Source organism: Eubalaena glacialis, chromosome 5 (genome assembly GCF_028564815.1).
Source record: "Eubalaena glacialis isolate mEubGla1 chromosome 5, mEubGla1.1.hap2.+ XY, whole genome shotgun sequence".
NCBI lineage: Eukaryota > Metazoa > Chordata > Mammalia > Artiodactyla > Balaenidae > Eubalaena > Eubalaena glacialis.
Window position 1 is genome coordinate 90,921,358 of NC_083720.1, and position 12,905 is coordinate 90,934,262.

General features: G+C 38.9%; 1 protein-coding gene across 1 annotated transcript in view; it reads right to left on the bottom strand.

The window, feature by feature from the left end:
- Positions 1 to 7,770: 7,770 nt before the first annotated feature.
- The window catches only part of GC (GC vitamin D binding protein), a 40,360-nt gene continuing 35,225 nt past the window's right edge, over positions 7,771 to 12,905 (bottom strand). The window contains exons 12-13 of the mRNA XM_061191448.1: positions 12,046 to 12,097; positions 7,771 to 7,827 (exon numbers count right to left, since the gene is read on the bottom strand). Of these exons, the coding sequence (XP_061047431.1) occupies positions 12,065 to 12,097 (33 nt within the window). The 3' untranslated portion in view covers positions 7,771 to 7,827; positions 12,046 to 12,064. The remainder of the gene's footprint in view (positions 7,828 to 12,045; positions 12,098 to 12,905) is intronic.

Genomic DNA, 12,905 nt, shown 5'->3' on the forward strand with positions numbered 1-12,905 from the left:
GAATCTGAATGAGATCCTTGCTGGGTAGAGTTATCTTGGTTGTAGATTTTTCCCTTTCATCACTTTAAATATGTCCTGCCACTCCCTTCTGGCTTGTAGAGTTTCTGCTGAAAAATCAGTTGTTAACCTATGGGGATCCCCTTGTATGTTATTTGTTGCTTTTCCCTTGCTGCTTTTAATATTTTTTCTTTGTATTTAATTTTTGATAGTGTGATTAATATGTGTCTTGGCATGTTTCTCCTCGGATTTATCCTGTATGGGACTCTCTGCACTTCCTGGACTTGATTGACAATTTCCTTTCCCATATTAGGGAAGTTTTCAACTATAATCTCTTCCAATATTTTCTCAGTCCCTTTCTTCTTCTCTTCTTCTTCTGGACCCCTATAATTCAAATGTTCATGTGTTTAATATTGTCCCAGAGGTCTCTGAGACTGTCCTCAGTTCTTTTCATTCTTTTTTCTTTATTCTGCTCTGTGGTAGTTATTTCCACTATTTTATCTTCCAGGTCACTTATCTGTTCTTTCGCCTCAGTATTCTGCTATTGATTCCTTCTAGAGAATTTTTAATTTCATTTATTGTGTTGTTCATCATTGTTTGTTTGCTTTTTAGTCCTTCTAGGTCCTTGTTAAACGTTTCTTGTATTTTCTCCATTCTATTTCCAAGATTTTGGATCATCTTTACTATCATTTTTCTAAATTCTTTTTCAGGTAGAATGCCTATTTCCCCTTCATTTGTTTGGTCTGGTGGGTTTTAACCTTGCTCCTTCATCTGCTGCGTATTTCTCTGTCTTGTCATTTTGCTTAACTTACTGCGTTTGGGGTCTCCTTTTCACAGCCTGCAGGTTTGTAGTTCCCATTGTTTTTGGTGTCTGCTCCCAGCGGGTAAGGTTGGTTCAGTGGGTTGTATAGGCTTGCTGGTGGAGGGGACTGGTGCCTGTGTTCTGGTGGATGAGTCTTGATCTTGTCTTTCTGGTGGACAGGACCATGTCCAGTGGTGTGTTTTGGGATGTCTGTGAACTTAGTATGATTTTAGGCAGCTCTCTGCGAATGGGTGGTGTTGTCTTCCTGTCTTGCTAGTTGTTTGGCATGGGGTGTCCAGCACTGCAGCTTGCTTGTCATTGAACGGAGCTGGGTCTTAGCATTGAGATGGAGATCTCTGGGAGAGTTTTCACTGATTGATATTACATGGGACCAGGAGGTCTCTGGTGGTCCAGTGTCCTGAACTCTGCTCTCCCACCTCAGAGGCTCAGGCCTGACCCCTGCCGGAGCACCAAGACCCTTTTGGGAAGTCTGAGGTCTTCTGCCAGTGTTCAGTAGATGTTCTGCAGGAGTTGTTCCATATGCAGTTGTATTTCTGATGTATTTGTGGGGAGGAAGGTGATCTCCACGTCTTACTCCTCTGCCATCTTGAACGTCCTCTGTACCACATCTTCTTTATCCATTCATCTGTCGATGGACATTTAGGTTGTTTCCATGTCTTGGCTATTGTGAACAGTGCTGCTATGAACATAGGGGTGCATGTTCTTTTTGAATTATAGTTTTGTCCGGATATATGTCCAGCAGTGGGATTGCTGGATCATATGGTAGTTCTATTTTTAGTTTTCTGAGAAACCTCCATTCTTTTCCACAGTGGCTGCAGCAACTTACATTCTCACCAACAGTGTAGGAGGCTTCACTTTTCTCCACACCTTCTCCAACATTTGTTAGCATGACTTATTTTAATTACTATTATTTGATGTGTCATCTTTCCACCTATCACTAAGGTAAACAAACGAACAAACAAAACCCAAACAATTTATGGTAACTTTTCAACTAGAGGCTGATGACTGATCTATCATTCTCATTGTCCTTCTGAACTTCAATTCCCAGCTGGAATTTTCAGGAAAGTTGACTTGGCTGGTGAGATGCAGGAGAAGAAATGACAGATGGCATGCTTCTTGCATGGGGTGAGGAACATTACAAGGCAACCTGCCCTGGAGCTGATTTAATAGCAGAGAGCAACATCTCACCTTCAAGAGCCTGTGCTGATGTTCAAATTTAGAGACTTGCCACTGACCAGTTTTCTTTTCAGCTCTACCTCAGTGATTCCTTTCTCTTGCTGGTGTCATTTCCTCCCTAGTTTGTGGGTATAGATGCCTGTCTTTCCTATTAGAATGGAAGTTCCTCTGATGATGGGGAGTGTCCTTTGTAAATGCTGACCAGATGCTCAATAAATGTCTATTTAAAAGATAATGTGTTCTGCAAAACATAGCCTGGCTAGATCTGATTTCCTTTTGGAAATGGGATAAAGAGAAGTATAAATATAGGGTTTTCCACTTTTTTTTTAACCTGGTAATTATGGTTGATAGTGAAATACCCAGTATTGCCAGTGTATATCCAGCTACCAATTTCAATGTCAGTAGAGTATGTATATAGGTTAAGAGTATAGAGTCTGGAGTCAAACAATCTGGATTCCAATTCTAACACTGTAAATTAGTTGTTGACCTTGGGAGGGTTATTTAACCACTTTGTGCCTCAACTTCTCCATCTGTAAAATGTGGATAATAGTAGTACCTACGTCATGGAGGTCAATGAAACTAATGTGTAGGTGGTGGTTTTAAAATGTCTACAAATTATTTGATACTCCATTCATCACACACACACACAAAGATGCAGGCTATTTCACCTCCCATTGAAACTGGATGGATCTTTGCACTGCCTGTTGAATAGAATGTGGTAGAAAGGATGCTGCCTGATTTCTGAGGGTTGATTAGATATGCCATCATATCTTGGGAAACTCACTCTGGGAATCATCAGCCACCACTTGCAAAGTCTGGCTGCCCTGAGGCTGCTGTATGGAGACCACCTGAATAGACCACCTAGAGAGAGATGCCCAAGGAATCCCATTATTCCAGACCCCAGCTGTTTGATTCCTTCCAGCTCATGCCAGCTTATATGAATGAAAAAGCTTTCAAGATGGTCCCAGCCCCAGCCATTGCCTGACTGTAACTATATGAGAAACTTTGAGTCCAGTCAATCCCCAGATTTGTAACCATATTTAATGATTTATTTATTGTTCTAAGCTGCTCTTTCAGGGTGGCACATTACAAACAATAGATAAGTGGCACAGTTACAGAGCAGTATGTGCCCTACCTGATTTAAGGAAAGTGCTTAGTAAATGTTCGTTATTGTTAGATCAGTGTTTGCTGTTAGCTTGTTATCAGTGTGCTCATCTCCCTGAACCCATTTTATCTGTAAATTAGATGTATTAGGACCTGGATTATCTGCTTCATGTAATGGTGATGAAGAGGAGATGAGATAATAAATATAGGAAAGTCCTTTGAAAAGTAATACAGTATGTAAAAAGTGAAGTATTTTACTATTTTTAACATCTTTTAACCTAATCTTAGAAGGAGTTTAATATTGAGAAGATACACTTTATCACTACTGCTATCTTTTAAGAGATAAAACGGGTCTTTTTTTCTCAAAATTTTAAACATTCTAAGGAACTAAATGAAAAACTTAGATGGATCATTTGGTGTGTGTGCACAAAGTTGCCAAATTGACACAGTTAAAATCTCTGAGAATAAAAGTTGAAAATTCTGTATGTCGTTAGCTTGCCTCCAAGCTTTTCACGTTGTTCTAAATAGAGCTGTAGCACAAAGTAAGCTTGTTTAAGGTGATTACATGCTATCAATTTTATTAATATCTGAATTTAGAATAGATTTCTGCACAGCCATCTGCATTTATACTGTCATCCACAAGGTGGCAGTAAAGATTCTGATTTGAAATGGCCATGCCCTCCTGAGGCTCTTCATGGCGCAACGTACAAGGGACAGAACAACGCAACCAAAAATAAATAAATAAATTAATAATAAATTTAAAAAAAAAGATCCGTGCTTCTGAAAATTGAAGATTGAGGACACAGACACACGATTCATTGTTAGAAACTTTCTTGCTGGGGTAGAAGCAATATAGGAACCTCCAACCCCTGATCTATGGATGAGTAAGTAGGTCCTATCATTAACTGTAAACCAGAATTTGCCAAAAAAGCTTAAGTTACGAAACTAAGAGCCTTGTGGCGGTGGGTGTGGTGGAAAGAACAATTAGGTACTTTCTTGGCCAAATGGGAAAAAGAGTACTTTAGATCCTGCAAGAAATGGACAAGGATGAAATAGCTTCTGGGAAAGGCCATCTTTTGACTTGATTATCTGTGACTGGGTTTTCTATAATGAGAGACGAAAATTTCATTCTACACTTGACAGAATTTTCAAAATGCAACAGCAGATTGAGATAAGGCAGTGTTAGAAATTTTCCCTTCTCTGGTACAGTCAGTCACTTAGCCAACTGGTGTTTAACTGGTTGATCTCCGAGGCTTTCCTTTTTCTAAGTGGGGTGAGGTGCCACGCTTCTGGAGCAGTGATTTGCAGTCTTGGCTAGCAGCTTCCATCAAGACTGATTAAATCTGAATCTCAGAGATGGGGGTCCTGGGCACCGTTCTGTTTTGTTTCCCTTCAGATGATCCCTTCTTCAGATGATTCTAATATGCAGCTAGGCTTGAGAATCACTGGTCTATAGGATGGGTGGGGATGAGAATTCCGTGGTGGGGAGAGGTACACAAAAGGGAGAGCAGAGGCTTAAAAAGACAACCTTCTGAGCCTTCTTGTTTATTTTTAGCTATTTATCACTAAATGGAGATAAACAGTTAAGTTGATTAAATTCTCACTTCATTAGAGTATATTACATACTGACATAATAGAACAGCTTTCCCCTTATGTTTTAAAATTTAAATCTCCACGAAAAGAAGCTTTGTTTTCCAAGAATTTCCAGTTAGGTATTAATACAATAATCCTGTGTAGACCATTTAAGGAGATGGTTGCCAGGTGATGGTTTAAGAATCACCTGTGGGATGACTTAGGCATCCAGAAAAACACAGGATGTTAGTACTGCAACTTGAAAGACTTTAAACCTTGTAAAGGGCACAAAAATAACAGAAGGCTTGTGTGATGGTTAAATTTCAGGTGTCAACTTGGCTAGGCTATGGTGCCTTTTTGTTTAGTCATACATTAGTCTAGATGTTTCTATAGGTATTTTGTAGATGTGATTAACTCTCCCACCAGCTGATTTTAAGTAAAAAAAGATTATCCTTGATGATGTGCGTGGGCGTCAGCCAATCAGTCAAAGGTCTTAAAAGCAAAGACTGAGGTTTCCCAGAGGAGAATTTTACCTCAGGACTGTAACATGCGTGAGTTTCCAGGCTGTTGGCCTGCCTTACGGACTTCGGACTTCCCAGCTCCACGATTATGTAAGTCAATTTTAATAATAAATCAATCTCTCTCTCTCCTATTCTATTTTCTTGGAGAAACCCTGACTGATGGAGTTTGTGAATTTCATTCTTGGTAACAAAGTATTGTTTTGTTTGTTTCTCCCATGAGGACCAGTGTTTTTCAAGGAAGGTGATATGTAAGGTATAAAAAATTGAGGACAACTTATATAATAGACATTAACCAGTAAAGTCAGCTATGGTTGATAGTAGTAGGTGGAAATTCAGAAGTGTCTCTTTAATGTTGGGAAGCACTTAGGAAATAAGCATAAATTCTGGCAATATCTTCTCAAAAAATCTCTGTTTCCTACCAAATGGAACAAATGCAGGCATAATTATGGGTATAAAGTCTAAAATTAAGATTCTTGTACTAAAATGATGGAATATTTGGGTCAGTGATTCTTAATATTAAAAAATGGTGAAAGGTGTTCAGAGTTTGCTGGAAAATATATCCAGGGGAACCATGACAACACTACTTCAACCAATCATGTAATATTTATTGAACACTTAGTGATAAAAAAAAAACACCCAGGTCTGCCTAGTCAGGCATAAAAATACGTGACCAAAATGGACCAGTTTGTAAGCAGTTCATGAATAATTTGTAAATGTGACTTCTCAGATAAGAGCAGAGCAGAAGTTTTCAAAATTAATTTCATAGAGCCATAATTCTGGGCCATATTGAAAGGAAATGAGGTCACTGGTTAAATGTAGACAGTAATAAATTGTATACCGTAAGTTGTAACTCTTCAAGGGACATACACTACATTGTGATTCCAAAACTAATTTGATCAGTGAGCACATTCTTCAAGTATGCCCATGAATCTTGCCTGGTGTGCTAGAAATGAAAGCTAAGTCTTTGTTTTTTACTAACTGCTACCTTGGGCCCTTCACCCGCCTTTATGGAGTCTCATTCCTCTTATATCTTTTATCAATGCTGTTTACTTCTCAGAGTTGGTTTTGAAGCTTCAGCAAGTTAATTTTAGAAATGAAAAATAGACTTTAAAAGGTCTAAAATGCTGCCTACAAGTGAAATGGGTAGGTTGTTGCTTTTTTACTTCATGGAATCACCTAAAGAACTTCCCTGTTGGAGGTTAATTTTCCCTCTTGGAATCTTTGTGGGAGGGTAGAACTGCACATTTTGCTGCAGAAGCTGCAAGGGGCAGGCATTGGCTTTCCCAGTTCTTGGCAGCTGAAGTCTTGAGCACCTGATCTTGGTTTAGTTAATGAAATGCAACCCGCTGGGACTTAGAATCTTGAGAGGGGACCAGGGATGATTTTGGTTAATATGACGCCAGTTATATTTGCTTTAAAACATGCTTCGTCTCTACCATAAAACTCTACATCGACCACGAGATGAATTTCAATTCCTTGAAGCAGTTAACTATAAATATAGAAGGCTTTCCTTGGCTTGTATTGGTTTCAGAGGAGTATTTATTCTGAAAACATAATCTTTCTTTTAAAGCAAAATCTGTTGAGTTAGAACACCTTCAGTTTCCATGGGCAAATCAAGCACATAGAAAGAATATCTTATAGTGTATATACGGTAAATTGAATTCAGCTGAAATCATTGTATTTAGAACTTTGACCCAATAAATTGCTCTGAGGACTCGTCTTTAGCAACAATAAACTTGTTCAGGCTCCAAAGATTTTCTTTTCGCCAGGCAGATACTACCTAATTAATGGCGTACAACTTGCAGCTGGGAGCAAGAAGATATCCTCAGGAGGCTTTTTCTTTAATTAAAAACGAATTTTTTCTTTAAGAAGTTACCTATTGTGGGCTATTTATGGTAGAAGGCTGTTAACTTTTTCTTTTTTTGTTTTTTTAAATATTTAATGAATTGACATGTTTTTATTTATTTATTTATTGGCTGTGTTGGGTCTTCGTTTCTGTGCGAGGGCTTTCTCTAGTTGTGGCAAGCGGGGGCCACTCTTCATCACGGTGCGTGGGCCTCTCACTGTCGCGGAGCACAGGCTCCAGACGCGCAGGCTCAGTAGTTGTGACTCACGGGCCCAGCTGCTCCGCGGCATGTGGGATCTTCCCAGACCAGGGCTCGAACCCGTGTCCCCTGCATTAGCAGGCAGATTCCCAACCACTGCGCCACCAGGGAAGCCCCTGTTAACTTTTTCTTAATGGTACGTATTAAGCCTGAGAAGCGATCAAGGCATGGAGCTCAGTGTGCTGGGAAGTGTAAAGTGGATGCTTATGCCATGAATCTTTTAGGACACAGCAAATCTAGAAAAAAGCAGGGGCTTGTGAGGCTGAGGCTGCCTCCTGTAGTGTCTTTGTGAAGGTCACAGGAATAGTGCTGGAGATCAACACGGTAGCATCATGCTCAGTAGCATTTATGGTTTGCATTATAGTACAATTTATTTTGTTAACAGATCATCATACTCAACATTAACAATAGTACGAGGCTATTGCAGCTGATGACAAGCAGGGAGTATCCTAGTTGTCTCCCTAGGAGCTCTGGTTTTGCTTAGGTTAGGCTGTCAGATGTCATTCCCAGAGTGGTTCCAGCTCTAGGTCTGTGGGAATAATGGAAAGAAATGTTAGAAAACCAGAGCTAATGGGCGACAATCATCCTACAGTTCAACAGATGCATATAAGGTCAGGTTATTATGCATAAAGATAAACCTGTCTAGCGTGACCTGTGTATCCACTATAGCCCACCTGATGGGTCCAGAGTCAATGTAAGAAATTCCCAAGGCCTGAATATAAAGCCATCACTGTTATGCTAAGGTACATTATACAGTTTTTTTTTTTCTTTGAAGTAATGGTGTATGTAAGTTTCTGATGTAGGAGTATGAATAATCACTGCCAGAGCGAAAAAAAGCCACCAATGCACATGAGGCCCCTCAGTCATGGGACTGAGATAATAGTTCAGTCGTTATTTTAGTAACTCACTGAGTGTGAGGTTTTAATCAAATCACCTTCTACTTTGTAATGAAGCAGATGTGTCTCCCCCTTGCTTATTTTCTTTTCCAAGACACTACAGCAGAGTTGTATCATCATTCTATTTGCACAGTGCAGGAAATTCCATCTTTCATTGACCCAATGAGTTTATGCCTTGGAGTGAGGATGAGAAAGGAGACACCTCCATGCTTCCCTCATATGTTTCTCTCGTGGTGTCAGCACCTAGTTATGTTCCGTGTGATTCTAGTAGCATTTTCCCTCTGACTCGATTCTGCAGCATGAGCTAACTCCTTTATCTGTTGGCAACCCAAGGAACACTAATTGTTTCCAAAGCTGAAGGAAAAAGATAACTGGCTTTGTGGGATTTATTAAAAGACAGTAATTCCTTCTCCAGTGGGGCATGCAAATGTGGTCACAATCAACTTGGGGGTTAGAAGAAATTGATCAAGGGGCCCAATAACTGTCAAGATGACAAGTCAGGTTTATAAAAAAGACTTTGGTTAAGAATGAAATAGCATCAAGCTGTTGAGTGGAAGACATGAATTGTGGGTGTACCTAAGGATGGGAACACCTTGAGACAAAGGCTTCAGCTTCTACAAGCTGTTCAAATCTCTAGAGTGGGGTAGGCTTTCAGTGAAAAATACATAGCCAGCCAAAGTTAGTTTAATGGATTTAGGAACTGCTTCACACTAAATAATGTGCCACTTCTGTCATCAAGAGCATAATTGTTAGAGTAAGAAAAACCATAGAAGAGCTTGGATATATTCTAGAGCAATTTAAGATATGAAGAAAAGGCTGGTCTATGGGGAGAGGGGGGAGGGAAGACAAGTGCTCACTACTTAGTTTGCGATCAAAGTCAAGTGCTGGATTCAGAGCAGCTCACAACTGCTGATAATTAAATGAATCCAGGATTGTCCTACAGAGCTACAGAATCCTACCTGGAACCCAAGAATTATAATCTGCTGGCTGTGTTCTAGAAACCTAATAGAACTTTTAGGTTATGGCATCATTATTTCTAGACATCAAGTGCCCCAGTCCCACAACCTTGTGAACACGGTATAATTTGCTCTTTCAAAGCCACATAACTGCTCCAAATATAACAACCCTTTATAATTGCAGATTGTGGTTATAATAAACAGGCAGTGGGTAAAATGAGCTTGAAACCTATGGAAGGAATATGTGAGTGATTTTTAGGGCTTCCTTCTAGCTGATCAAAATGTGTTTGGGTGGCCAAACAATTGGGTGATGCAGAAATTGAAGGACTAATTAAAGGCCATAGAAAAATATTGACTAATGCGAGAGAAATGATAAAATGTTTATAGAAGATAATGACTAGAACCAGAAGAATCAGTATATTAGAACCCTTCGTTAATCTGTCACTGAAAAAAACAGTTTACCTGTTGACTTAGCTAGCATTAAATATTTCAGAAAGTTGTTAGGTTTAAAAAAAAAAATCTCTTGGGCTTCCCTGGTGGTGCAGTGGTTAAGAATCTGCCTGCTAATGCAGGGGACACGGGTTCGAGCCCTGGCCTGGGAAGATCCCACATGCCGCGGAGCAACTAGGCCTGTGAGCCACAACTACTGAGCCTGCGCGTCTGGAGCCTGTGCTCCGCAACAAGAGAGGCCGCGATAGTGAGAGGCCCGCGCACCGCGATGAAGAGTGGCCCCCGCTTGCCACAACTAGAGAAAGCCCGCGCACAGAAACGAAGACCCAACACAGCCAAAAATAAAAATAATTAATTAAAAAAAAATCTCTTAATCCATCAAATTAGTGTTACCTCTTCTTAAAATACCCTCTTTTTCAATTTGTGCTCCCAGGGACTGGAAGAATATGAATATACATGAGACACCAAAAAATGCACTGAGTTCCTAGAGAATGACATAATCCGGTGAAAACAAATTCAAAGGCGAAGTTATATGGCTTTCCAAACAACCCGAATTCTTATTAAGGCTAGGGATACCTCGAAGGGTGGGAGGTGAGGTAATGTTGTGTATTGGGATTTTAACTCTATATAGATCATATGTGGATTGAGATGAAGGGAGACTGAATTAATTTAAATGAGGGAAAACGATTAGTTTAGCAGCAACAGAGACCAGATACTATTTTTAACTCTAGAATATTTATACTCAAGTAACTTGGCTTTTAATTTTTTAATTGAGGGATAAGTGACATATTAGTTTCAGGTGTGGCCTTTAGCCTTTTTCTCCAGAAATAGTTCAGTGAACTTACTTTCCCTTTAAGACACAATATTCATATGCAAGAGCACAAGAATATATAGGCAGGGAAACTTGTTTTAGTTTAGATTCAGATTGCAGACAAAGAATGTTGCCTGCCATGCCAATAAACAATAAATGTTGCCTGCCATCAGACACTGCAGCTGTCCTGACAGTGTGCCCTCAGGGGAATTCAGGATGGAGAAAAACAGAAAACTTTCGGTGCTCTGGATGCTGGCCCTATGCATATCTAAAGCAATAATTTCAATGACCCCAGATTCTTGCACCTTTCCATATAATAGAAAAGAGCTAAAATCATTAACTTGAGTTGTCTGTTCTTTGTGATTAGCAATAATCTTTGATGTTCAACTTCATGTTTGTTTTTTCAGCAAAAAACCTCCTATATATCCTGGCTCCTCCCTTACCTCCTCAGAGCTATCTGAGAGGCTGTCTCCTGGGCTATAGTCCTCAGTAAGGTCCCCAAATAAAACATAACTCACAACTTTCAGGTTGTATGTTTTTCTTTAGTCGACAGTTGTATCAGTAGTAGAAGCGGCAGCAGTAACAACTTTGCTAGTATTACTGCTACTATTTTCTAGGAATTTTATATGCATAATCATTTCACTTAATCATTACAACAATGCTGAGAGGTAGATATTACAATTTTCTTCTTACAGAAAAGGGAACTGAGCTCTAGGCAGTATAATTTAAGTTTATAAAGATAGATGGAGAGGGGATTCTAATCCAGATTGAGTGATTCCAAAAATGAGTTTCCTTGATCATCTCCATTGCAGTGCCTCTCAGAATGTTAATTTTCTTTTGCTGTTTCTAATGATTCATATTGTTGATAGCTGGAAGCTTGAATTTCATTAGTCAAAGGCTTTTGCTTCCATATCATTTTAGGAAAAGATGTCAGTAAATCAGCAAAGTTAAAATTTTACATCATTGAAAAGCCTGTTTAAGATCTGAGATAAACCAAAACCACTTTTTTAAATCATTTTTTTAAATTTCAGAAGCAATATCTTTAAAATGAATACAATTAAATCTAGAGAGAAAATATTTTTGTAGAAATGTGCACAGTTGAGGTCACCTTCAGTTTAAAGTATGGAGTTCTATCGAAATTATTTTGTACTTTTAATATCTTTATCAGGCATTTTTTAATGGGTGAAAATGTAATATCTGAAAGAAGCAAGTGGTACTATTTCAACAGTGTTGCTTTAATTTGAGGAATGCCGCTTTCCTTCTGAGAATCCTGCCATGTTATCTTTAAGACTTGATGGTCTCTGTCTTCAAACTCAGTTTTTTCTATTGAATGCATTAAAACCCCTGAAATGATCTCTATACTGTCATTATCTTAGATGTGAGGTTAAGATGGATACAGTACCAGGCTGGGGATCTGAATTCTAGTCCTAAATTTGTCAGAAGTTGGTCGTATATACTTGCGTAAGCTCCTTGACTTTTCCATATGCTTAATATCTCATCTCATAAAATAGTCTCATAAAATGACTTTAAATAATTGTTAGAATAATTTGGACAAATAGTCTCCTTCCCATTATGATTTTAAAAATACATTGTACAAAGCTGGGTTCTTTGCTGCCTTTAAAAACCGTACTTACCTAAGACAATACACATGCATCAGGACTGTAGGGTATTCATTTCAGCATCAATCTGAAATGAAAAAAATTATTTAAATCATGGAGTGTTTTGTTTGTAGACTAGTAGGTCATTTCAGAAGGTATAACAAATTTTTTTGAACCTTGTTTAGAGGAAAGTGTTCTTGTCAAAGTGCAGTTTTATATTGAACTTTTAATTGACCATCCTTCACATCCTTATTTAGTTTTACAGTGTCCCTGCTCTTGAAGAGTTTACAGTATTCCAGGAAAAAAGACAAGGAAAAAATGACAATAGTTAATAGGTGCTAATTATTGGGTGTGCACTGAATGTTAAGGCATAACAGCTTGGGTGCCAGGGAAGGACTCCCAGAGGAGGTGGTGTCTAAATTGAATCCAGAATCTTGATGAAAGATTGAGCCATGTTATAGGGTGCGAATAGGGCAATCTGGGATGATTCATTAGGTGCAAAACCTTGAGGTAAGAGTAAGTTTAATGTACTTGAAAAATTGCAAGTAGTTCGGGAGAACCAACACAAGAGGAACAAGAAGTAATGATCAGTTTGGAGAGGAAACCAAGGGTCCAAATTCTTTGATTAAAAAAAAAAAATTGTACTTCAATTTAGAAGCAATGGAGAGCAATTAGAATGTATTAACCATTTTGTGCTTTGCAAAGGTTATTTTGACCTCAGTATAGAGATGGAATTGGGTGTGAGGCACTGGAGGAAAACTGGAGATGGGGAGACCAAGGTTGTAATCCCGGCAAAAGATTGCCTAAAAGTACTGGTAATGTAGAAGAAGGTATCTACTGAGAGATATTGAAGAGTTAGAATTGATAGGATTTGGAATTTAGTTGAATGTATATAG